Genomic DNA, 26670 nt, shown 5'->3' on the forward strand with positions numbered 1-26670 from the left:
TGATTTACTAGTTTATTATATATAATTTGTGCATTTATATATTTCTATATTGTGGTGTTTATACTATATATTATCATTAGTATCATCGCAAATACCCCAATCACGAGCATTTAAATTTGCACATATTGCCAAACTTTTCTAGGCACAGTCTAATTTAAATATATCCACTGTAATATATATAAAAAATGGAAATAGCCGTGTTAGTCCAGTTGTGATAGTGCAGAATAAATGAGTTCTTCAGTATTAGCTGATACCTTTTTTATTTGGACAAACAATTTATGTCATAGGACAAGCTTTCGAGAGTTTCCTCTCTTCCTCAGGTCACAATACTGATATACAAAGGTTTCTGTGACTTAGACAGGGATTGGAAAAAAAGAAAAAAAAAGGAAGAATGTAGAACAGAGACCAGTGGGACATCATTTCTCACTACCAGATCATTCCATAAATGATTTAAAAATCAAAATTCTCAATGGAATGTCCAAACGCACCCAAGAACGGAAAACATTTGAGCTCAGAATGATAAGACTCTTTGACACCAAAACAAGTGGACTTAATGCAGACATGGGGTTTCTCACACAATATCATAATTTGTTGTAATGGTCCTCCCTGCCATTGTGCCATCCTATACCTTAAGCACAGATACCCAGCAAGCTCAAACTCCCCCACCCACCACAAATTGAATATATATTTATGTCAACCAGAGAGCTACTGAGCGTGGCAATTGTATATAACAAGAGACAGGGGGTGCCCAATGCTGCATCCAATTGACAAAACATATAAAGTAAAATACTTCAATAATAATTGGTTATTTAGTTAACCCTTTGGCCAAAGGCGTCATAAGCCTGCATACCAACGTCAAGGTATAACCAAAATAATGCAGGTCCTACACTACACTGTGAAACCTTTCCTTTTACCTCTGTGAGAGGGGAAAAAACCATAATGGGTCTTGTTCCTGCAGCAAGTGAAATGACCTTCCAAGTTAAAAGGGTGAAGGAGGAGGAGTGAGCTCTGGGGGGAGGTGCCACAGCCTCCAAAGAGACATAGGTTAACACAGATACCCAGCAAGCTCAAACTCCCCCACCCACCACAAATTGAATATATATTTATGTCAACTAGAGAGCTACTGAGCGTGGCAATTGTATATAACAAGAGACAGGGGGTGCCCAATGCTGCATCCAATTGACAAAACATATAAAGTAAAATACTTCAATAATAATTGGTTATTTAGTTAACCCTTTGGCCAAAGGCGTCATAAGCCTGCATACCAACGTCAAGGTATAACCAAAATAATGCAGGTCCTACACTACACTGTGAAACCTTTCCTTTTACCTCTGTGAGAGGGGAAAAAACCATAATGGGTCATGTTCCTGCAGCAAGTGAAATGACCTTCCAAGTTAAAAGGGTGAAGGAGGAGGAGTGAGCTCTGGTGGGAGGTGCCACAGCCTCCAAAGAGACATAGGTTAACACAGATACCCAGCAAGCTCAAACTCCCCCACCCACCACAAATTGAATATATATTTATGTCAACCAGAGAGCTACTGAGCGTGGCAATTGTATATTTGAAATGACCTTCCAAGTTAAAAGGGTGAAGGAGGAGGAGTGAGCTCTGGGGGGAGGTGCCACAGCCTCCAATACCTTAAGCATCCTCTTGCCCATCTGTGCTGCTGTGGATGTACAGCCCCCCATCCCCAATTCTCACCTTCCTTATCTCTTTTTTAACACCCTTCCAGTGCCTTCCCCACCCACCTCATATACATCTCTCTGTTCTACATTCTTCCTTTTTTTTTTTTTCCAATCCCTGTCTAAGTCACTGAAACCTTTGTACAGTATATCAGTATTGCTGACCTGAGGAAGAGAGGAAAACTCTCAAAAGCTTGTCCTATGACATAAATTGTTAGTCCAAATAAAAAAGGTATCACCTAATACTGAAGAACTCATTTATTTTATATATATATATATATATATATACCATGTGATCATGGTTATATCTTGTGACATGTTTCTGTCACCATAACTCTGTGCCCAGGGCATACATGAAAACGAGAGGTAACTCTCAATGTATTACTTCCGAGTAAAACATTTCATAAAATAAATATATATATATATATGTATATATACTTTTTTAAGCAAACAGACGGTATTAGTATTGAGTATTGCCTACTGCCCATATAATACCATTTGGGTCTCTCCCTTGTTTGTACTTTCAGTTAAGTAACAATACATGACAATAGACAGAGTAAGTACAGTAATTCGAGTAATCTTAAGATATGCTTATAGTGACGGCGACGGTGATGTCAGGCTGCGATCGCTGGAAAAATAAAATTGAGATGACTTCCAGCGATCGCGACCAAGCCGTAGCTCCGTTGTGTCGTGCTTACTATAAGCGCACATGATGGCGGCAATGCATTTGTTTTGACGCAACGTCACTGTCGCCATCGCTATAAGCGCAGCCTTAGAATCGTTGAAAAGAAATGTAAAAAAAAAAAATACACATTGAGGCTCTCAGTTTTTGTTAATGTTCAATGCATTGAAATTCTAGTTATTAATCAACTTTGTTTAGAAAATAGAAAGGGGACTCACTGTCAACACCAACAATGTATGTGTCAACTTCCACTTTGATGAATTCTTTTAAAATCTGTAAAGGTAAAAACATTGTTTCATAGGCAGTTATAAATAAACAATGACTACAGTATGATCTGACTTCACCTAGATAATAGATGTACCTATGGTCTCGCCTGAACACCATGAAATATTTATTCAAGGCAAGTTTGTAAATTAGTATGGCTGATGTTAAAATCCTGGACTTGCAGAATCTTCCCTTTAAAGTGTTGATTTCAAGAATAGCTTCAACCAGCTCAGGATTGAAGACAGGAGATGACATTGGCTTTCATGGATAGGCTTTTAAGTACTGATACAGGGGATCGTTCAAGTGATCAAGCATGAAAATATAGCCCCATCTAGTAGAGAATAGCAAAAATATAAATATAGGCCAGGTGGATTTTGTAAGCTTGAGCCAATGAAGTCTAGAACATGTAAAGAATAAATACTTGAGAAGAGGTGAGTTATTTCTACTGAGTTCCAGAAGGTCCAAATAGTGTAAATAGCATGCATTGAGAAGAAAGCAAAATAAATCAGAGTTTATTGATCAAGTAAAGGAAACAGGGGGTCTATCTTCAATTCAGACCTCCTAAATAGCTGGGAATGGAAACATTATTGTACTATATACACCTTCAAATATGTCATGTAATATCAGTGATTGTTGCATATAACATCTGTAGAATTCAATCATAAATGTGAATTGTGTTAGTCACATCGAGTAGAGAATGGCACATGATTCCAACAAGTGGGCATTCCTATAAATAAAGACTATTTACACATTTCCATCTAACACATTTTGTTTGCTGACACTTCTTTGTGAATAGTCTATTTGGGTGTAACGAACCTTTGGTAAAATAATGTCTTGAATTCTATGGCCCATTTGTATTAAGAAAGAAGTGGTGCAATTATGGGGCACAACACTGCACCAGGGATAAAAACAAAAAATACCCAAATATAAACCAAATATAATTAACAGTATTTTTTCTTTGATACATCTGGGGCAATTTTTTGCTGTAGAATTGCACAACATTTGCCACTTTGGAGCAAAACCATTGCCCCCATTTGTCATTCTTTTCAATGGACTGACTGAATAATAAAGCAAATATCTTTAATTCAAGTGCTTACAATATGTTGTTAATCACACAGCCCCACTCTTCTCCCCAGCAATTGCAAATCCCCTCCTTCAATTATTTTAATCTTTACTGCTTAGTTGCAATTTGTTATCAGCTTTCAAAGGTTAAAAAGATACTGTACAAAAGATACAAAACCCTTATCTTCATTTCAGAAAGCAAGGATGACCATATAATAAATGCTTACCCCTTTCAGACCTTTCATCCCAGAAATATCAAGGAATGATACGGCTCCAAAATCAAGAATCAAACTGTGGATGTCAATTCTTGGAACCATGATATTATGTGGAAGTTCTGCATTCCAGTCTATGTTAATGGGAAGGTCAGCAGTGTCAGTGGGCTGGTCCAGCTCTTCTATTCTGTTATTGTCTAGTTCTTCATCATCAGAATCTTTATAGTTATAGGAAGTACAGATCGAACCATTCTGCAGAATGAAATGTTAAAAAGGAAGATATGTCCTCTATTCATATTCTGAGTAGAATTTGTGCAAATTATACACATAAAAGTACAAGAAAATAAATCATCTTATTGGTAGGTGACTAGATGTCCTGGTTTAGACGGGAGAGGCGCTGTCTTTTGGTCTTCATCCCGGGTCCTGACTTTTCTTTTAAATGTCCGTTTTTTTGTCATTTGCGCAAGTGCCGACCACACATGCATGGCCGGCAAGCACCCATCACACATGCCCACGAGCTGCTGGCAAGTGCCGATTGCGTATGCGTGACTAGCAAGTACCCATCGCACATGCACAGCTGGTGCTTGCCAGTCACACGTGTGATGCACACTTGCCAGCCACTCCTGTGCATTCGCGATGGGCTCTTGCCATTCGCACATGTGCGGTGGGTGCTTGCCGTTCGCACATGCGTAGTGGCAGCTTGGCGTACACACATACCTAGTGGCAGCCTGGCGTACGCACATGCCTAGTGGCAGCTTGGCGTACGCACATGCGTAGTGGCAGCTTTCCGTTCACAAATGCGTGGTGGGTTCTTGCTGTTGGCTCATGCGTGGTCAGCGCTTGCCATTCGTGCATGCATGGTGGGTGCTTGCCATTTGCACATGCGTGAAATTTGTCCAGGGAAAAATATGGCCATTCTACTTATAGGTGCAATTGCACTTAGTCAGCCAGTTGAATTTCTTAGGGGCCTCTGAATGGGGAAGTGTTTTCTTTACCCTTATCCCACCTGCCCTTATCAGAGAATGACTAAGGCACTGGCTGTAGAAGCACTCGCTGACCACACAGTGACATCACACAAATGAGTAGCCAAAGGAAATCAAACCCCTCCCAAGTCTCACTTACAGCAATTAATTAACAGTACTTATAGGTGACAGATTTGGGTAAAAATTATATTAATTACATAGATGAGACCCCTTAGATATGTCACAAGAATTAGTTCACTTTAATTCGCTGAGGTATTGCCCATTTAAGTAGAAAAAGTAATTCCCAAAACAACTTTAAATCATACTGTTGATGTTTTTTGCAATATAAATAATTGTTCTGTTCTTTATTTCCTTTGTCTTTTAGCTAATTCTGTACAAAAGCTGCGATTCATTGTGAGCGACTTACAGAGGTCACATGCAGCTCTCCTTTCTTCAATAACTTCTTGATTTTTCTTAGAGCCTTATTGCGCTTCCGTAACACCCACAGCGGATTAAACCCAGCCTGCAAGAGAGTATTCAAAATTATTATGCATTATCCGCTTGTGAGTACATTATATTTCGCTTAGTATTTATATCACTAAATATTTAAGTTAGACTAAATACAAGCAAATACTTACGGCAGCTATAAGTTTATCCTTGAAGAAATCAATATTAGCGAAAAAGACGGGAGACGGACATCTGAAAATCTTCACTCCCTCGGGCTCATAAATCTATGCACATTAAAATATGTGATGAGACATATACATACTGTACACTTTCATACTGCTGTAAAATTGAAATCATAGATAATTCTACTTACATCTTGGTAGTCTTTTTTATTTTTGTAGATGTCCGTTCTTCCAACATTAGCTATCACAGTGAAGTGTGGGCTGTAAGAATAGAAATGTAGTCATTTAATGTTCCTTTTAAATTACAAATTGTATTATCCTATAGAAAACAAGTTTATTTTAAATTCTACCTTTCATTTGAATGGGCCGTACTGTGACTCAGATCTCAGAATGAGATTTAGGGCCATATTTCGTAAGTGATCCTAATCCAAAATACATTTTAGGGCAAGTAAAATACCTTGTCGCCTGTTCAAGCAGCTTAGCACTTCTTAATAAATATGGCCATGAGAGAAACAAAAGAGTAATTATTTTTCCACTGTGAATTAGCCCAAAATGGTATTGTACCATTAGCCCTAGGAAAGAAAACAGGGAATGTGTGATCACTGAGATGACATCCTGTATCAACGTTGACCATAGAAAAGTCCATCTTATTTTAGTCAGCAGAACATATAAACCAGCTGGTATTGTGAGAAGTTCATGTATACAACATTTTATTCAACTCCCTTCATTTGCTGACTTCTAAAAAAAAAGTTGTACTTTCATTTGTAAAAATATTTACAGTAGTTATGGAGACATCCGGTGACGTCACAGGGGGTGGTCTGCTAGGAAGGGACGAGACCCTCTTGCAACACCTAGATAAAGAAAGCTTTTTCCGATTCAGTTTTCTAACTTTTTGGGCACGACTGTCGCCCAGAAGGTCCAGCAATGGGTGGGAAACTTAAAAATACAAACAACCCATGATGTACCCCTTTATTTTGGGGGAACTCAGCTTTATTTTGGGGGAACTCAGCACTCCGCGGGGCCGAGTACAGAAATCCAAGATGGCGGCGGAACACGTGCGGCTCCCGACAAAGACCGTGAACAGCCGCATCTAGATACGGAGGGAGGAGAGCTGAATAAAGATTATATGGAGGCCCTCTTCGTAAGAATGCGACAAGGATTCCAGGACAACTTGAAAACGCTATTAGCGGACTCAAAACAGAAATGAACCCCCAGTCCCAGAGAACAGAGGAGTTAGAAACCAAAATGGAGAAGGACTTTCAGCTTCAATCAACAGTGGAGGATGAAATAATGCGGCTGGGCTATGAGATTAATTCCCTAAAGGACGGGCTAGAAGACCAAGAAAATAGGATTATGTCAGCCAGCAGACAAAAAGGAGATATCCTGTTCGAAAACGAATCTCTCCAAATCTTTAATGACTTGTCTAAAGTCACAATAACCAGACGGCGTATGCCGAGGCCCCTCACTCTACTATTGAAAGATAAAAGGTATCCGCTATTGGTGGGGGTTTCCATTTAAGCTGGTGGTGATAAAAAATGGAAAATAGATGTCCATCAGGTACCCAGAGGAAACTGGACTGTTTCTTAGATCCCTGGGCTTATCCGTTCCTACAAGCAAGAAGGATCCCCAAAAGACTGGCCTCAATGTGGATCCTCCTCGGGCTTCAGAGAGACTAGCAAGCCAAAATCCTGCCAGAACTGGTGAGTGATGAAAGGGAGCCCAGACCCACCAAGAAATATTTTCCCCCTACCATCCAAGTTGCCTGCAGCCCGAAAGAAGATTTTCCCCATCAAATAAGAATCTTGGCCTGCTGCGCGCCTCTCCACCTACTCCTCCCCCCTCCCCCCCCCCCCTGTGGATATTCTAGGATGTAGGCCCTCAAATGCTTGCTGCCCCGCAGAGTCTCAGATGAGGTCGGCATACCGAAGCGATGTGGCTGCAAGCTTTGAATTTGAAGAACCAGCAGGGAGAGGGACGATTGTCGTAGACCTTCCACAATGAAGTTTGGACTATCCATCAGACCCCGACCCGTCGGATGTTTCGGGGGAGCAGAGTGGGGTCTCTGATCCAGCCTTTTCATCTTTCAGTTTGGTGTGGAGGCTCTTCAGGATGCCGGATGCCGGACGGAGCCGGGCATCCTCTTTGGATGGGGTCAGATTTGTCCTGGCACTGCTATTGCCTCACTGGCCTGGAGTTTGGCTCGCAAGGTTTTTTTTGGGTTCGGGGAGGGGGTGAGGAATCCGAGCTAAAGGGCCGAACCTTTCGTGAAAACCCAATAAAAAATATTTGAAATAAAAAAAATATTTAGTTATATTATTGAGATGTAAATAAAATAAATAAATAAAAACAGGATAAAGTTACATGCACTGTACTAATCACTTAGTACATGAGAAAATTGTTGATATACAGGCTAGAAGAAGTACTTTGGAGTAGATAAGTTACATAGTTACATAGTAGATGAAGTTGAAAAAAAGATACAGGCATACCCCGCATTAACGTACGCAATGGGACCGGAGCATGTATGTAAAGTGAAAATGTACTTAAAGTGAAGCACTACTTTTTTTCCACTTTACGATGCATGTACTGTACTGCAAACATCATATACATGCATTTGTAACCAAAATAAATACAGTAGGATTTATAGAAAGAAAATCTTTAATGTCAGCTGATTTTTTCTTACTAGTGTCCCCACAAAATACATACCAAAAAAAACATCCCTCTATATACATGTAACTCCACCCCGCCAATACATATTAAAAATGCCCCCGCCAATACATCCCTCTATATACATGTAACTCCACCCCGCCAATACATATTAAAAATGCCCCCGCCAATACATCCCTCTATATACATGTAACTCCACCCCGCCAATACATATTAAAAATGCCCCCGCCAATACATTTTTAAAAGACCCCCACCGCCTCAATAAATTTTTAAAAGACCCACACCGCCTTAATACATTTTTAAAAGACCCACACTGCCTCAATACATTTTTAAAAGACCCACCAATACATTTTTAAAAGACCCCCCCCCCCCCCCATACATATTTTTTTAAAAATCGGGCCGCACGGGTAAAATCATCATCATATCTCCTCCAGCACCCCTGCATCTCACTCATATCACCCTCCCTGCACGTCCCTCACATAATCCCCCCCCCTGCATGTCCTTCACATCATCCCCCCCCTGCATGTCCCTCACATCATCCCCCCCTTCATGTCCCTCACATCACCCCGCTTGCATGTCCCTCACATCACCCCACAACCTGCATGTCCCTCACAGCACCCCACAATCTGCATGTCCCTCACATCACCCCTCTACATCTCCCTCACACCCCCCCCTGCATGTCCCTCACATCACCCCCCCTGCATGTCCCTCACATCACCCCACAACCTGCATGTCCCTCACATCACCCCCCCTGCATGTCCCTCACATCACCCCACAACCTGCATGTCCCTCACATCACCCCCCATGTTCCTCACATCACCCCCCCATGTCCCTCACATCACCCCCTATGTCCCTCACATCACCCCAACCCCCATGTCTCTCACATCACCTCCCCCATGTCCCTCACATCACACACACCCCCATGTCCCTCACATAACACACACCACCTGCATGTCCCTCCCCCTTTCTTCCCCTACCTCAAGCAGCATGCAGGTTGCGGGTGGCGGAATCATGGCAGTAAGCGGCGGCACACGCACGCTAGAGCGCGGCTCTGAGCGGGCTCGAGGGGGTGATTGGAGGAGCCGGGGGTGTGATCGGAAGAGCTAGGGGGTGATTGGAAGAGCCGGGGAAAGGGGGGGTGATCGGAAGAGCCGGGGAGAGGGGGGGTGATCGGAAAAGCCGGGGAAAGGGGGGAGTGATCGGAAGAGCCGGGGAGGGTGGGGGGGTGATCGGAAGAGCCGGGGAGGGTGGGGGCGTGATCGGAAGAGCCCGGGAGAGGGGGTGTGATCAGAAGAGCCGGCTAGAGGATGAGCCAGGGAAATGAAGAGCTGGGGGAGGAGCCGGGGAGAGGAAGAGAGAGCACACCGCAGCAGCATGCGCACACCGCCCCCTATTGTCCGTACACAGGGGGTAAGGTGCAATAAAAAAATGTACGTACTTGTGAGTGTACGGAAAACGGGTGTACTTAAAACGGGGTATGCCTGTATAAGTCCATCGAGTTCAACCTGTGCTAAATTTAGATGACTCATACTTTATCCTATAATTATATTTAGAGTATTTTCATCCAGAGGAAGGCAAACAAAACCCTCCAGTGAAACATTTTTCCATGATGTCTCATATGGGGAAAAAAATTAATTCCTTCCTGACTCCAATAATGGCAGATTTCTCCTTGGACAAACATCCTTCCCATGTTTACTTATTTGGAATAACCCTGTATACCTTTCCTTTCTAAAAAGATGTTCAACCTTTTTTTGACGATATCTGTTGTCTCTGCCATCACAGTCTCCATGGGTAATGAATTCCTGCCCTACTTTAAAGAACCCTTTCCTTTGTTGCTAATGAAATCTCCTTTCCTATAATCTTAAGGAATAACCCTATGTCCATAGTACTGCCCTTGGGATGAATTGTTCTTTGGAAAGCTCCTTGTATTGTCGTCGTCCCCGAGTATATTTGTATATAGTTATCATATCCCCTCTTAATCATGTTGTTTCTAATGTAAACAAATCTAATTTAGCTAGCCTCTCCTCATAAATAAAGGAGATGGAAAATCTGATTTTATTTGATGTCTCTTCTCTGTGCTTTTTTCTAGTTCCATAATATATGTTTATGGCATAGTGCCCAAAACTGTATTCCATATTCAAGGTGTGGTCTTATAAGAAAAAAGGCTGCATTAAATGTGGTGTTTTCGTTGTGCTTTCTGTGATTAAAACATTTTATTTTTAAATGGAGTGTTAGTCCAAACACGGCTCTTGTTGCAGTATTATACCGATGAAACGATATGTCAGAGTCTGCTGCCTCTTAGAGAATTGTAAAGGTGTAAATACTGACAGGGGCAAACATCAGGTGTCTCATGTACTATTATAACTTCAAACAGCATGTTCCCCACTATCAGGAGGTGTCTAAACCAGAATATTTAGTCACATTAGGGAGGATAAAGATGTGTGTACTTCCACTAAGGAAAGACACCACTATTCTAACCACTATTCTAAGATCTTTGTGATCTAAGGACATCCCGTTCCTCTCTGTTACTGCCGGGACCCGAGACCTGGAAGAACCGGGGCACGCGGCCTACGACATACTGAGTCGCAGCGTGGTGACGTCACTGACGGCCGGACTGTGTAACGACGGGAGGCTTATCCGCAGAGCACCTAAGTTTTTACACCACCTTCACGAAAGGGCTCCCTTTTGATTCACCAGCATCACATCTGCACCTCTTGGGACATTCAGACGAGCAGCCATTCCTCGGACATATCCTTGGGTACTATCCTTGGGCATTAGTGTGACGACCTTGGCCTACCTTACCTGTGGGTACACCAGATGACACCTTGCTGGAGAGACCTGGTCCTGCTGGTTGGCGCTTGGGTAACGATATCCCTTGACATGCTGGTATAAATCCTTTTTGATGTACGCAGATTACCTACCGTGTATTGTGTTGATTTAATAATATTTTATTTAATGCACTATGAGCGCTTTGCGCTGTTTTTTTGTGTTTTTTTCTGTTATAGTCCAAGGGGTGTTTGAGCCACCCCTGCCCCTAAAGCTGCAGACGCTCTCTACGATTAGGATCATGTAATTTGAATATATCCACCAATTGTTTTTTCACCATTTCACTTGGGTTTTGTGTGATTAATATTTAGGTTGATTTCTAGTAGCGCACTTTCACCCTCTTTTTTTCACTCCATAAATAAACTTCTTAATCACAGAAAGCACTACAAAAAGCCCCAACTTTAATGCAGCTTTTCTTATTATAAACTGTGGCATTCAGTAAATAATGTTGTTATTTACTCAGGATAATGGTGCTTACATATTAATCCTGTTGCATTTAGTATACTATTTTGCTATTTACCTGGAAATATACCATACAGTATGTGGTGGTTATTTACAGTAGCCATCAGTTTGACAGTAAGTATGATTAGTTGCCAGCTTTAATGCTACAGTGTCTATCCGGTATTAATACACAGGAAACATTTTACCCATGTCCTCTAGTACCTACTTGCTACATTATAGACATAAGCCCAGTTGTTACTCATAAGATACACTGTTTTGTATGCTTAGTGCTTTTTTGTGTTTGTTTAAAATGTATTAGTGTTTGTGGTTGATTGGTTTTGGTCTACAATCCCCATTTATTTTAAATATACCTTTAAGTAAAGGTTAAGTTTTATATTCCACAAATGTATCCTATTCTTACACTAGTATCGAGTGCAGTCAAAGAGGGGACCTGTCCTTCAATTTGTTTACATATTGCCTTGAATGCACCTATACTTTTACCATTAGGCAAATGCAAGAGCATTTCCCAACACCCTACCCTTCCCTATAGGTTTTCTATAACTGTATAGGACTATCTAATAAAAGGTAAGATAGAAATTGAAAAAAGGTTTATGTGAGGTTTGCTGAACTGCTTATTTAAAACTATTAATATGTTGGGTTTTCTTTTCCCCAAAATATAGTACCCATACTGGTCCTGGAGATGTTTATTGTCCCATACACAAGAAGAATAGACCTGTGAGGTTTCCAAAACTACTGTGTCTACACCGATACATCCATTAAAATTCTTGTTTATCCATTACAATGTTTCATGGCCTACTATTACAAGATAGCTATTTGGAGTGATAGCAATGGTCATAGTGAATCAAAACAGAAATCTAGATCATTTTGGTAATCAATAAATTACAAATTACATCAGATCTTCCAATTCAGGTCAATTCAATATTACAGATATTTACTCACAACTGCACCCGGAACACCACAGTCAGAAGCTCAATTCCGACACCAACGGCAAGTCCAAGGTCCAATCCAAGAATAACTGAAGCTATAAATGTCAGAACCCATACTAACTGTGAAGAACAGAAACAAGTCAGTCAATCCAGATTCTGAGCAGTATATATATATTAAGATGTCATTTAACATTTTAGATTCACTATTTGGAAATAATAAGAAAACATTTTTTATTTTTTATTACTGCATTATTTAGTTACACAATGGGGGCTATGTGAAAAGCATCGCTAAAATCTATTTTTGTAAAAGAAGAGTAATGAATTCATCTTTGTGTGCCAATGTATAATACTGATTTGGGGTCAACTTAAACCAAAAAATGTGCTAGGGGGTGGAGATAGAGGAAACATCAGGAGGTTGCATACGTGCGCCACTGACCAAATATGTATTAAAAAATTGCAAAGATGCTCCAATTTTGCGCCAAGAAATGCATCGAAATTGTCAGTCAACTTTTTCTTGGAGTAAAAGACAAATACAAGTAGATGCAAACAATGCCGAATGCCTTCATATGTATGAAAAGGACGCCACCACGCACAGAAATAAGAAGTGGGAAGACCATGTATTTATGACGTACCAACATATGTACTGTAGCTATTCACTAATGATTTTTGAGGAGGAATTCAGTTTTTTTACGCAATGCACTCTTTTCTTTTTTCTTTAAAACTATATTTTACCAGAAAAAGTACTTTGAGGTATTAATCTCATTTTCAGGTATGTCCTGGGATGCAACAAAAGAGATGGATGGACTACAAACATGCATGAAACCAAATATCGCTGGGGACATGGGTGGTGATAAATTTGGCTGAATAGTCATTTAATAGAGCAGTGGGTAAGGGGGAATAAATTGACTAGTAGCCATTTCAAAATGTGCCTTTACTAAATAGGGACCGGTATATCAGAAGCCTTTTCTTGCTGTCTCGGGCCCTTCCTGGTAAGAGAAATTCATACACTTTGCACACTTGGTAGCTCATTGTGTTGTTAGAAATTCAAAAACAAGGTCTTCTAGAGGACAATGTTGTGAAAACGGCCGTGAACATTGTTTAGCAAATCATTATGTCTTCTGAATGGTTTTATGTTGGGTGTTATCACAGATGACCTCATAAGGTAAGAAAAATATATTGTTCTGAATCTACCGTAAGTAGATTTCTAATGTAGCCGCATTTCTAATATACCCCCTTGCATTGCACATTGTGTTGCTGGTACCCCAGAAATTAAAGGGGGTACAGCTGAGCTATTGACACAAACGTTTTTGTACTTACACAATCAAATTTATCACTCCGGAACAAAGTGGGAATTTCATTAAACTTCATCAGCATTCCCTTTAAATTGATGATAATTATGGCTGCTAGAACAGACTGCAATGAAAAATTAAATGAATCTTCCATAATAAACCTCCCTAATGAATGCAAATCCAACAATTATTTCATAGTTTAATTAAGTAATAATCCCCGAAGAACAGGGCATTACTGGCCAATAATGCCCTGGCTGGAAGAGTTGAAGGCCCGAGGCGAAGTTAATAATAATGCCAGGGCATTATTGGCCAGTAATGCCCTGTTCTTCGGGGATTATAACTTAAATATCGCCCCATTTCTAAACCTTTAAAGAAATGTATTTATAAAATGTTTTACCAGGAAGTAATACATTGAGAGTTACCTCTCGTTTTCATGTATATATTGAGCACAGAATTATGATAACAGATACATTATATTTACAGACATTGGTGGTCATGCACTAAGAAGTGATAAGTGGGTTTTCTGAGTGCTATGCACAAAGCAGTGATAAGTGCTTTTAAGTGAGATACATGCCTTTATAGCGTGATACTGCCTGTTGTGAGATTCACAAAGCAGTGATAACACTGCAGTATCGTGCTATAATGGCATTTTTTCCCACTTAAAAGCACTTATCACTGCTTTGTGAATCTCATAGCAGACAGTATCACGCTATAAAGGCATTTATCTCACTTAAAAGACTTATCACTGTTTTGTGAATCTCCCAGCAGGCAGTATCCCGCTATAATGGCTTTTTATCTCACTTAAAAGCACTTATCACTGCTTAGTGCATGACCCCCATTGCATGCACAGTAAGAGATAATATATATATATTATAGGCGTATGTAACAGTTACAGACCGAATTAAAATGTGAGGCAGCCTTAGTTTTGAAAGAGCTTAGGCCGCAGCCATGGTGCAAACAACATGCAGCACCTCTATGAGGCCGGCCATGGTGTGTGCGACGGCACAGCAGCATTTCATCACGTGGGCCGCATCATGTGGGCGTTTCAACCAATCAGGGCGAACCAGCCTGGTGAACTCACGGCCACGCCTCCCCATCGAGCGAAAATCAAAGTCCATACATCACTGCTGCGCGCGCCTGCACTACTGTATGTCAGGGGCCTTAGACGTGGTGGTTGGCTGGGAGAGTCTCAGATGGATGGCTGTGTGTATATATATATATATATCTTCTCTATGGTAACTAAAAGCTTTGGGTTATTTTTACTACTGTATCTCTATGAAGTGTCTTTGGCAATGACTGTTGGTCCTGAAAACTTGAGGTGAATTGTTGTCTAATGATAAGTTGCATGTAACTGGTATGTTTGAATTCAGCGGACTTGGAGAAAAATGAAACATTTGTTTTTAATAAGCTGTAACTTTAATTGAATTGTGATGAATCTTTCTAAAGAAGCCAATTTCACTAATAAGTTGCTTATTTTTTACCCACTTGCTATATGCGACTGCTCCTTGACACAATGTATAACTTGACAGAAACAAGAGGTTACCTACAGTATTTCCATACATACTGAGTGAGTCATACTGGTCTACTTGTTTCCAAACAATAGGTTGAAGTGTGATGGTAGTACGGAGTATGGAGTACCGTCACTTCTTTTATTATTAACAATTTCAGGGTACCATTGCTTTTTATTTACAAAAGGACAGTTATATTTTCCTTTTAACAAATGAAATGTATTTTAGATACTGTACACTCAGAGTTTTTTTCTACATGAGTTTACTTGCTGCAAAAATGGGCCTACATTAGTGCAAATAAACACCACATTTAAACAGCCCTCAATTTATCTTACCGGTTTTATAGCATAAGCAATGTATAAATCTTTCTAAAACATGGTTCAAAAATCTTTGCCCCAATACTTAACATATTTACAATTTCGTTAACTCAGGTACATTACAAATGCATTTTTATGACACTTTTAACATTGGTAGTATCCAATTAACAATATGAAATGATATATTACAGTAACCAATAATACCTTTTGTAATGGCTCCAAGAGATATCCAATAGCCAATGTCACTATCAAAACGACTACAGCTGATATGATCCCTGCAACCTGAGGCAATATGCAAAATATGGTTTTAGAGTTTATATTTCACCAAGATTAAGAACAAATAAGATCATGTGATTTTGTATTTTATTGATTTTATGTCGTTTAACATTGTTTATCAGTTATGATACGGGTATACATAGGATAGGGTTTGTATTTTCAAGTCTGGATGTCTTGCTCTTAAGTTCAAACAATGAAGGGGTCTTTTTTTAATCACTTTTATACTATACACTTTGTGACTTTTCCTTTCTAAAATGCAAAACGTTTGTTTTTTGTTTACCAAACAGCCCTTTCATATGTAGAGTCCATTATGAAATCTGTCCTGTTGACTATGGGGGTTATGCACTAAGCAGTGATAAGTGGGTTTTCTGGGTGCTATGCACAAAGCAGTGATAAGTGCTTTTAAGTGAGATACATGCCTTTATAGGGTAATACTGCCTGTTGTGAGATTCACAAAGCAGTGATAACAGTGCAGTATCGCGCTATAATGGCTTTTTTTCCCCACTTTAAAGCACTTATCACTGCTTTGTGAAACTCACAGCAGACAGTATCACACTATGGGGGTTATGCACTAAGCAGTGATAAGTGCTTCTAAGTGAGATAAAAAGCCATTATAACGTGATACTGCCTTCTGTGAGATTCACAAAGCAGTGATAAATCTTTTAAGTGAGATAAATGCCTTTATTTATAGCGCGACACTGCGTTCTGTGAGATTCACAAAGCAGTGATAAGTGCTTTTAAGTAGCCATTATAGCAGGTTACTGCACTGTTATCACTGCTTTGTGAATCTCACAGCAGGCAGTATCACGCTATAAAGGCAGTTATCTCACTTAAAAGCACTTATCACTGCTTCTTTCATAGCACCCAGTAAACCCACGTATCACTGCTTAGTGAATAACCCCCTATAAAGGCATTTATCTCACTTAAAAGACTTATCACTGCTTTATGAATCTCACAGCAGGCAATATCACGCTATAATGGCTTTTTATCTCACTTTAAAGCACTTATCACTGCTTAGTGCATAACCCCCATAATGTTGTATCCACCCCATAGTGCTGCTTAGTAGAAAAGTCTCCACCCTTTTTGCTAAGCTGTTTACCTATTGATGTTTAGAAACTGTCACATGACTTTGACGGCCTACTGTAGCAGCTGTATTTATTGGTTATCTCCAATTATGTCTTTCAGGGACCTAAAAAAAAGGGCCATCTTAGTCCACTATATATTTTTCCAAGACAGTAATCAACCATAAATGTCTGTTTTCATTTGCAGTACTTTGATACCTGAGTTTTCCCTCCTGTGCTTTCTTGTACTGCTGACCTTGATAAAGATGTACTTGCAGCAAATCCTCTAAATGAGCCGCATACAACATTACTTAGTCCAAATGCAATTAATTCCTGTAACAGACAAACACGGTGTGACATTTGTAAAAATAATGTATTTTGTATCACATCACATTTTGCCCATCTGCCTATTTATCATCCCATAGTGGATAAACATATTCCCCAATAATATATATATATATATCTCATTGAGAACATTGCCACTGCTTTTCAATTGTTCACATTTTTTCACCAGTGCAAGCACTCTTTCAATAAGCACCTGTTCTATTAAGAATTTACACATACAGACAAGCGCACTATATTGTATTTCAACACAAGTATTTTGATTTGAGGTGTTGATCTATGTTTGTCTCTATTTCTCATTGCATGCAACATCTTGCACAAGAGATCAATGTGACAAATCCACTGCAGGACACTGGGAAAAAATTAATTAACGCTTCAAACTCCTGACATTAGCCAAGCTGGCTATTTATAAGCCCAGGAAGCAGCATTTGGCTGGGGAGGTTTCATCATTATCACACTGTTTATGTTGAGTTGGTGAGCAGGTATACAAATGTCACATTGCTACAGTATGTCTGTTATATTTACTTTTTTTAGAGACTGTTAGGGTGCTTTTTTTAATAGAAGAAGCGTGTCAATCCAATTGTATCAATAATTGACAGTGACAAAGTCTCAAACTTTTGCTCAACTTTTGTTTAGTAAAAATAAATAGGTAGCTTACCTGGTTGCCATTAATATTATAATTATGCTTGATTGAATAAACTTTAGCAACAGAAAAAGCAACAGCAAACCCAACAATGGCAATAGAGAAGGCATTGGGTATACAGGCTTGAAAAACTGAAATGCTCGGTGCCATAGGGGGTTGGTATCTGTGCAGAGGAAAAATTATATTTAGTGTCACTAAAAACCACAGACTGCTATGAATGAGTAACATGTATGTACACTAATGGCGCTATATAAATAAAGACATACATACATACATGTAAGTATTAGGTTTATATAACTTTCTGTTACAATGTAGGAAGTTTAAATCTACACCACAGTTATGTGATTAGTGACATATTAAGGTGAATAAAATAAAACAAATACAATACTGTGTTTATTGTATGGGGAGAATCAATAAGCACTGAAGGGGAGTATCTTGCCCTGTTTTGGTGTTCACTACCATTCATACCAAGCAAATGGCAGTTAACACCAGATTGTGGTATGATGTACCATTTCAGAGCTTAGTAAATCTCCTCCTAAAACCAATTTTCCTTGAAAGAGAGTCAATCCAAGGGGGTGCTGGAAGCCGTTCTGCGAGCAGATATCACGCCATGGCCGCTCTTCAAAGCTCACATGCCCTGCGGACCAATAGGAAGCCGTGACGTCATCCGGTGCGGCCTCCTATTGTCCCATGTGACACGGGAGCTTTAAAATGGCAGGAGATACCGGAACCCCCTTTGGAGGTCTATAGCTCTGGAACAGGGAGTGCCTGGAGGTTCAGCTCCGGGGACCCCCTGATTTAATCCTATGTTTAAAAAAAATCGCAAACAAAAATCGCACGGTTGGATTGCTCCTTTAAAGGATGAAAGAAGGTCTTAAAACGTTATCACTTTCAGGCATTTCTTTCCTTTTCGATAGTCCGTTAACTCCAAATCAATTTTTTTTTTAAATCTATGCAATTTATTCTTTTAAAGCAAACAGTCAGGGTGTTCTTTTTTTTTGTTTTAAACCAAGCCGCTAACCAGGGGCACCCAGGTTCCCAAGATCTTTGCAGTTATCCCACAAAATGTCTGACATGCTTCACCGGTCAAGATACAACTGCAACATCATCAAGATATGACATTGCCACTTTCTATTGGTGACTGTAGCTAGATTTGCAGTTTTAGGCCTTTACCCCGCTGCCTACTACAGCGTCCGCTGTGGCGGACGCTGCACGGATGAGAGCCCTCCCCTCAATGGCGCCGGGCCTGCTGCGAGGGGGGGCCGCAGCGCTGGGGCGAGAGTTGCTCCTGCTCTCAATAGAATTGAGAGCAGGACTCGCATCGAGCGATACGGCACGCCCCCCGGCGGTTCAGCCAATGAGGGCGAACCTGCCGGGTGACGTCATGGCCGCACCCCGTCACTCCCCCGCCACGCCCCCCCGGTCTCTCTTCCTGCAGTGAGCTGCAGACCAGGTAATTGGCTGCACGCGCCGCCAATCTCGCGGGCGCGCGTTGCAGCGGAGATACCGGGGCCTCAGCCTTATTCTGCTGTGCTCAGAAGAAATTAAATACTTTGAGAACATGCTGGTCCCCAGAGGTCTGAAGACCATGGATAAAACCCCAGGAGCCCCATGGTTTCAGGTACAGTTAAAAACAGACACATTAATACTAGAAAAAGAGAGGTACAGTAATACAGTGTCTATTTTCCTAGTAAAATATTTGATATACAGTAGATATATATACAGATATATAGATATAGGTATAAATGCGTGTTACAAAAAAACTTTCAGATTCTTGAAAAACAGTGTGGTTCTTACCCTTTTTGGATTGTTCCTACAGTATTGACGTTATATAGCTCTTTGAAATTGAAACCATATGACACACCAGCCGCAATAATTGTCTGTAAAAAAAAAAATTACATTATACATTTTGTAACATTACATTCTTTCACAGTTCTAAAGAAACTACACCGCACTGTTTTTAATAAAGCGATTTAAAGTAGCCGTCCAAGCTGCTTTTTTTTCCGCCTTTAATATGTGCATCAATACAATCCACACAATGATAAGTAATTAGCTAAGTTGCCGATCGATTCCTTCTCCTGTGATCGATCGGTGAAGATTCGGCTCGGGGGTTCACTAAATGGCTGTCAGTGCAGCAGAAGAGGCCCAAAGATGCAAAGTTCTGTTTGGGAAGATCATGTTACCAGGTAGTCACTAGATACAATTGGTGCACTGCTAGAGAGAGGGCAGGGTTAAAAAAAGGGGTGTGCCAGAGCCTGTTTCAGAAGAGGAAGGGGATGCGACTTTGTAAATGGTTTTAAAAACAAAAAAATGACTGTTACATTATAATACATTAAATCTCATTCAGAATTGTTTTTTTTTGTTTCTTTAAATGCTACAAGTATTTTCTCATAGTACAGAACTGATTTATAAAAAAAAAAAACACACGTAGGATATTGCTTGTTCTGCAGCTTGAAGGTATTAGCCACAAGAAAAAAATCAATGAAATGTGCAGTGACCAGGTAATTCTCATGTAGTGGGAGAAAAAACATCATTCTGTAAACAATATAGTAAGATAATTGGTTTATTTAATCTAATCCAACCATCAGAGAGCCAATAAAAATAAAGGGAGGGCTAGAGAAACGACTGACTGTGCAAACCACTGAGTTGTTGAACACAGAGGGATCCTTTCTGTTTCAAAGGGCAAATTCCATCACAAAGTTGCGCCATTGTTGGGTACGGCTGCGTCTGCCAGCGATGATATGAGTGATTTCTAGAGCAAGTGGGAGGAGTAAGGGCGGAGTTACATCTGCATTATTAGCACAGGTGTATATATTCGAAATGTGCGGCTTACATTATTTTTCTTGCAATTTTTCTACGTTGATTTTCTCCGTCACTTTAAAGGTGGCAGGCATACATCTTTTCTTTAGCTCATATTACTAGCGCAGTAAAAATACACTTATGTCATGTTTCAGAGAGAATAAAATGCTATTTTTTTTTATGCCTCTGCTTCATGACACACATCTCTTGATACATAGACAGCCCAAAGTGACAACTCACAAAATGGAACAGCCGAGGAAGACAAACCCCTTCCATGTTTCTCTCTAACTGCAATATATATACATATATATATATATACACATATACACATATATACATATACACATATATATATATATATATATATATATATATATATATATATATAAATATATATATATATATATATATATATATATATATGCAAATACAACTGTATGCTCATTTGCATGTCTTAGGCAGGTCTGCAACCCCGCCTTTCCCCATTATCACCCAGCATACAGCACTTCCACTGCAGCAAGGGATTCTGGGAAATGACATGCAAATGAGCACACAGTGTCACTTTTGCCTCAAAAACCAAAAAGTGACAAAGCAGTGTGCGAAACGCGTAGAGTTTGAGTTTCTGGAGAGAATTTGCACACTGAAGGACTGGCAATCTACTGCTGACATCAGACCCATTTTGGCTTCCCGCCCTCACCCGTGACGCGAAACCGGAAGTGACGCGACGGCAGAGACTGATGCGGAACTACACTGTGAGGTGCAAGTGAAGCACCGGGCAGCAGCTTCACATTTCACCACCCTTCTATCGGCGGTTCTCTCCACCACCCATCTTATTTATGGAAAATGTGAGTTTCCTGAACATTTGTGACTAATACATATTTATAGTTTATACAGTATGCACTATTTGTGGTTTCTTTCACTTACATATCATCCACTCCACTGAGAGGTATCCTGACCCAGCTATACAAAGGGCTCCAGTCAGAGAGAGATGGATCTCTGACATGCAGTAACATAATACGATTTTTGTGAGTTCATTTCTTATATTGATTATCTTTTTAGCAGTGATTTACCATCTGCACTATATATATTTTTATTTTTTGCATATCACGAGTTTATCCTGCGCTCCTCCTCAACCCCAAGAAAAGAAAATTCTACATCCTGGGACTTGGAACTGTCCCACCAGAGGAAATTGAGCTGCTCTTGTACACTATATTTTACTAATCACTTTGTGGTGTAAGGTTTATTCTGTGTACTTAAGGTGTGTCACTAATTACACTAATTTAACACTATTTGGGAAGCGCCCAGTCCATCCACTTTCCCCACTCCCCCACCCATTGTTACATATATATATACATATATATATATATATGTATATATATATATATATATATATATATATAAATATATATATACCGTATATGTATATATATGTATATACACACACACACATCTCTCTGTCGCTATGTGCGTGTGTGTATATAGGTATACAGGCATACCCCGCATTAACGTACGCAATGGGACCGGAGCATGTATGTAAAGCGAAAATGTACTTAAAGTGAAGCACTACCTTTTCCCACTTATCGATGCATGTACTGTACTGTACTGCAATCGTTATATACGTGCATAACTGATGTAAATAACGCATTTGTAACAGCTATAGTCTCCCTGCTTGTGCACAGCTTCGGTACAGGTAGGGAGCCAGTATTTCTGTTCAGGACGTGCTGACAGGTGCATGCGCGAGCTGCCGTTTGCCTATTGGGCGATATGTACTTACTCGCGAGTGTACTTAAAGTGAGAGTACTTAAAGCGGGGTATGCCTGTAAATGTATGTATGCTAAATATATCAAATGCGCAGAGACAAATGGGTTAAGTATATTATTCTATTAATGCAGCCACAAAAAAACACACAAACAGAAAGTTCCCTAGTGAATGCACTCACAGCAATTTGTAATGTTGAAATGAACAAATTTAAAACCCTTTTCATGGTAAATAATCTAAAATAGTTTTATACAGAAGGGTTTGGTATTAATATCCGTGACCAATCCCTTAGACCACATACATATATAAAAGCATAGCATATATTTTAACGCATATTTAAATACTTCTTTATTTTATGTACTATTTTGTCCATATACGTAGTCCCAAATGAATATTTTCGATATGATATAGTTTCATTGGGTAATCAATATTGGCTCAATAGTTTGTACCTTTATTACATCAATTTTTGATGTTAATGTTTATTTACTTAAACCCAGAGAGAATAAATGTTATCTCTTTGCAAAAAATCACTATACAGTGAAAGAGCCACATTTCACGGTATACAGTACATAAAACTTAATATATAAAAAAAAGGATGCTGGATTAAGCATGCTTACATAACGTAACCACCACTTAACCTTCTAGTGTTGTGGGGCCATGCGCTTTTAAAGTAGCTGGGCTTATATTGGCATTCATATTCCAGTATATTTCATATAACACTATAGTCCTGAACAGTGAAGAGTATTATTCCTGCCTCGTCAAAACAGGTAACAGTTACGATGTTTAAAGCTTTCTGCGGATATTGTTGCTCTAGTTATAGGCACACTCAAGCGTGTTTTTATGGCTAAAGGCGCGGTTCAGTGACCGCATCTAGTTACAGCCTCATATAGAGCCTTTTAGTGATACTATTATAACTATCAAAATCTATCAACCATCCTGTTCCAATTATATTTATATCATATGATATTTCAAGATATACAACAGGGGAATGTTATTCCTTTGGTAACAGACGTGTGGCAATTAGAATGTTAATATTTCAGCCTTTATTTTCTGATCACTTTCATGGAACAACTTTACTGCCTACCCTAGGCTGACTGCAGAGAGAACGTTGTATAACTTGAAATATCATATGATATAAATGTAATTGGAACAGGATAGTTGCTAGATTTTGATAGTTATCACTAGTTAGTTACAGTATCACTAAAAGGCTCTATGTGAGGCTGTAAGCCAATATTGATTTCCCAATGAAACTATAATGTATCTTAAATATTAATTTGGGACTAAGGGGGTCATGCACTAAGATCCGTTAAGTCGTTTTTAGAGCGTAAAGTGCTCTTAGAACGTGATGTTGCGCTGAACACGATGCACTAAGCCACGCAAACAGGCACTTTGCGCTCTAAAACTGACTTTTTCAGGAAATTTTTCTAAGTCCAACTTTGCTCGTTCGTTACCCTGTTTGCGTTAAATTCTGCCCTTAAGCGGGATGCACTAAGCTACGTAACCTTAGCGCACGCGAAAGTTGCGTTCAACAGAACACGTCAGCTTAAGGTAGATGCAAAAAAAGCTGGACTTTGAAAAATTTCTTGCTTTACATTTTTGCATGCGCAACACCCATACAACAGGCCGGCGGATGTCCCCGGATGACCCCGCGGGGGTCCCCGAGGGAGGCCGGGGGTCGCGCGGGTGTCCCCGGCTGACCCCGCGGCCGTCCCGGGGTCCCCGCGGGCCTGCAGTACCAATGTTGTGCCTACAAAAATACTAAACATTATTTCTAACTAAATACACCCCCCTAACACATACAGTACAATAATGTGCAAAATAACGATTATCCAGATATGGATAATAGATTATTTGCCCATTATTAAACACTGCATTAGTATACCTAAATAAAAACAGTAGCCAGCTAATCCAATGAATACAAGCAGTAACAACATCAACAATGAGTTAATTAAACCATTAACCAATGAAACCAATTAATTCCTAAACCAACTCAAAATGAATAGTAAAACTAACCAATCAAACCAATGAATTATTACAACATTAATGAATGTAAACATTAAAAGACAAAGAAATAAATTCAAACAATATCTGAAATGACCATAAAACGCATTAGCTAACATAATACAACATTAACTACAAATGAACACCAATCACAAACATTTTATTAGCATTAAGCAGGAAAAAAACAAACAATCACATCCACATAAGAAACTGAAATGATAAAAACCAACAGCAATACCAAGCCACAAATGCCCCCCAAATATTGTCATAATAATGTATTAATATGTACCCTAAAGTGGTACCGATTAATATATTATCAGTCAATGTGCCTCCCCCAAAAAATCAAAAAACACATCCAATGAAGAAACCTGTAAAAAGAGACATTTACAAACATTCAATATATTACTTACCATTAGAAGCGGTGGCCCTCCGACTCCCGGGGTAACAGGAAGCTCACGTACCTTGAAGGCCTCCAACAGCATCCGATGCCATCCGCCATGAAGATCCGGATCAGGTACCCAAATCTTCTTTTTTCTTTCTTTAATCACCTTCTTCTATCTTCATCTGTCACTATTTCTTGATCTTCTTTATCTTCTATCTTCATCTGTCAATCCAAAAAAAAACCCCATGGTAAATCCCAACCGATGTTGTCTTGTCGTCTTCTTGGGCTCAAATGAGGCGACACGGCCTTAAACAGGACTTGTGACATCACATTTAGCCTCAAAATGGTTAACAGCCACCTGATTGGCTGTTCAAACCATGTTCCGACTTTAATTTTTTTTTTTTACATGATCACGATGCCAGCCAATCAGAATGGCTGTGCTTCATTTGCCTTTAAGATGACTTCACTAAATCCAAGATGGCCGGCGTCACATGGTATTTCAGCCAATCAGAGTGTGGAATTGGTTCCCACGATCTGATTGGCTGAAATACCATGTGACGCCGGCTTCGTGACGTCATCTTAAAGGCAAATGAAGCACAGCCATTCTGATTGGCTGGCATCATTCCCTTTAAGTGACGTCATGTAAAAAAAAAATTTAAGTCGGAACATGGTTGGAACAGCCAATCAGGTGGCTGTTAACCATTTTGAGGCTAAATGTGACGTCACAAGCGCTATTAAAGGCCGTGACGCCTCATTTGAGCCCAAGAAGACGAGACAACATCGGTTGGGATTTACCATGGGGGTTTTTTGGATTGACAGATGAAGATAGAAGAAGGTGATTAAAGAAAGAAAAAAGAAGATTTGGGTACCTGATCCGGATCTTCATGGCGGATGGCATCGGATGCTGTTCGAGGCCTTCAAGGTACGTGAGCTTCCTGTTACCCCGGGAGTCGGAGAGCCACCGCTTCTAATGGTAAGTAATATATTGAATGTTTGTAAATATCTCTTTTTACAGGTTTCTTCATTGGATGTGTTTTTTGATTTTTGGGGGGAGGCACATTGACTGATAATATATTAATCTGTACCACTTTTGTAGTAATTCATTGGTTTGATTGGTTAGTGTTACTATTCATTTTGAGTTGGTTTAGGAATTAATTGGTTTCATTGGTTAACGGTTTAATTAATTAATTGTTGATGTTGTTACTGCTTGCATTCATTGGATTAGCTGGCTACTGTTTTTATTTACTTTATTTAGGCATGCTAATGCAGTGTTTAATAATGGGCAAATAATCTATTATCCATATCTGGATAATAGTAATTTTGCACATTATTGTACTGTATGTGTTAGGGCGGAGGGGGGGGGGTCGTGTATTGATGTTTGTTAAATATTTTTTTAATGTACATGTGTTTCATAGTGTAGATGTGCAGGGGGTCTCCGGAGCTGAACCTCATTGGTTTCAGGTCCGAGGACCCCCTACTTCAGGAGATACAGTGCCCGGTATCCCCTGCACTTTCAAGCGTCCGTCTCACGTCACTGTGACATTGAAATTCTGCAGGGATAACGGCACCCCATAACGGTGCCTGTATCTCCTGAAGTAGGGGGTCCTCGGACCTGAAACCAATGCTGTTAAGCTCTGGAGACCCTCTGCTCATGTACACTATTATTCAAATGTATTTATTTAGCGTACGTGAAGGTTAAGAACGCTAGCAGGGGGAAAAAAGCAACACGTACGCTGTGGGTGTTTTGAGCATGTACGTTAAAAAATGGGCTCAAGGCCTTAGTGAATCGCGTCCCCGGCCTCACTTTTTAACGGACGTGTTTTTTTGAACATCAGAACACAAACCCATTGAGCTTAGTGCATAGCCCCCTATGTATATGGACGAAATAGTACATAAAAGAAAGAAGTATTTAAATAAGCATTAAA

The 26670-nt window shown here is 39.8% G+C and overlaps 1 protein-coding gene across 6 annotated transcripts in view; it reads right to left on the minus strand.

Annotated features, from left to right (window-relative positions):
• The window catches only part of LOC142494962 (chloride anion exchanger-like), a 93262-nt gene that overhangs the window by 16288 nt on the left and 50304 nt on the right, over positions 1-26670 (minus strand). For 5 of the 6 annotated variants that reach the window (XM_075599727.1, XM_075599728.1, XM_075599724.1 and 2 more), the window contains 11 exons: positions 19603-19685; positions 17821-17968; positions 17040-17153; positions 15688-15765; positions 13687-13782; positions 12383-12489; positions 5683-5752; positions 5501-5593; positions 5290-5385; positions 3916-4152; positions 2581-2635 (listed from right to left, as the gene is read on the minus strand). In XM_075599727.1, the coding sequence (XP_075455842.1) occupies positions 2581-2635; positions 3916-4152; positions 5290-5385; positions 5501-5593; positions 5683-5752; positions 12383-12489; positions 13687-13782; positions 15688-15765; positions 17040-17153; positions 17821-17968; positions 19603-19685 (1177 nt within the window). The remainder of the gene's footprint in view (positions 1-2580; positions 2636-3915; positions 4153-5289; positions 5386-5500; positions 5594-5682; positions 5753-12382; positions 12490-13686; positions 13783-15687; positions 15766-17039; positions 17154-17820; positions 17969-19602; positions 19686-26670) is intronic. The other variant, XM_075599729.1, reaches the window with a different exon arrangement.

The sequence above is a fragment of the Ascaphus truei genome, chromosome 5 (assembly GCF_040206685.1).
Source record: "Ascaphus truei isolate aAscTru1 chromosome 5, aAscTru1.hap1, whole genome shotgun sequence".
Taxonomy (NCBI): Eukaryota; Metazoa; Chordata; class Amphibia; order Anura; family Ascaphidae; genus Ascaphus; species Ascaphus truei.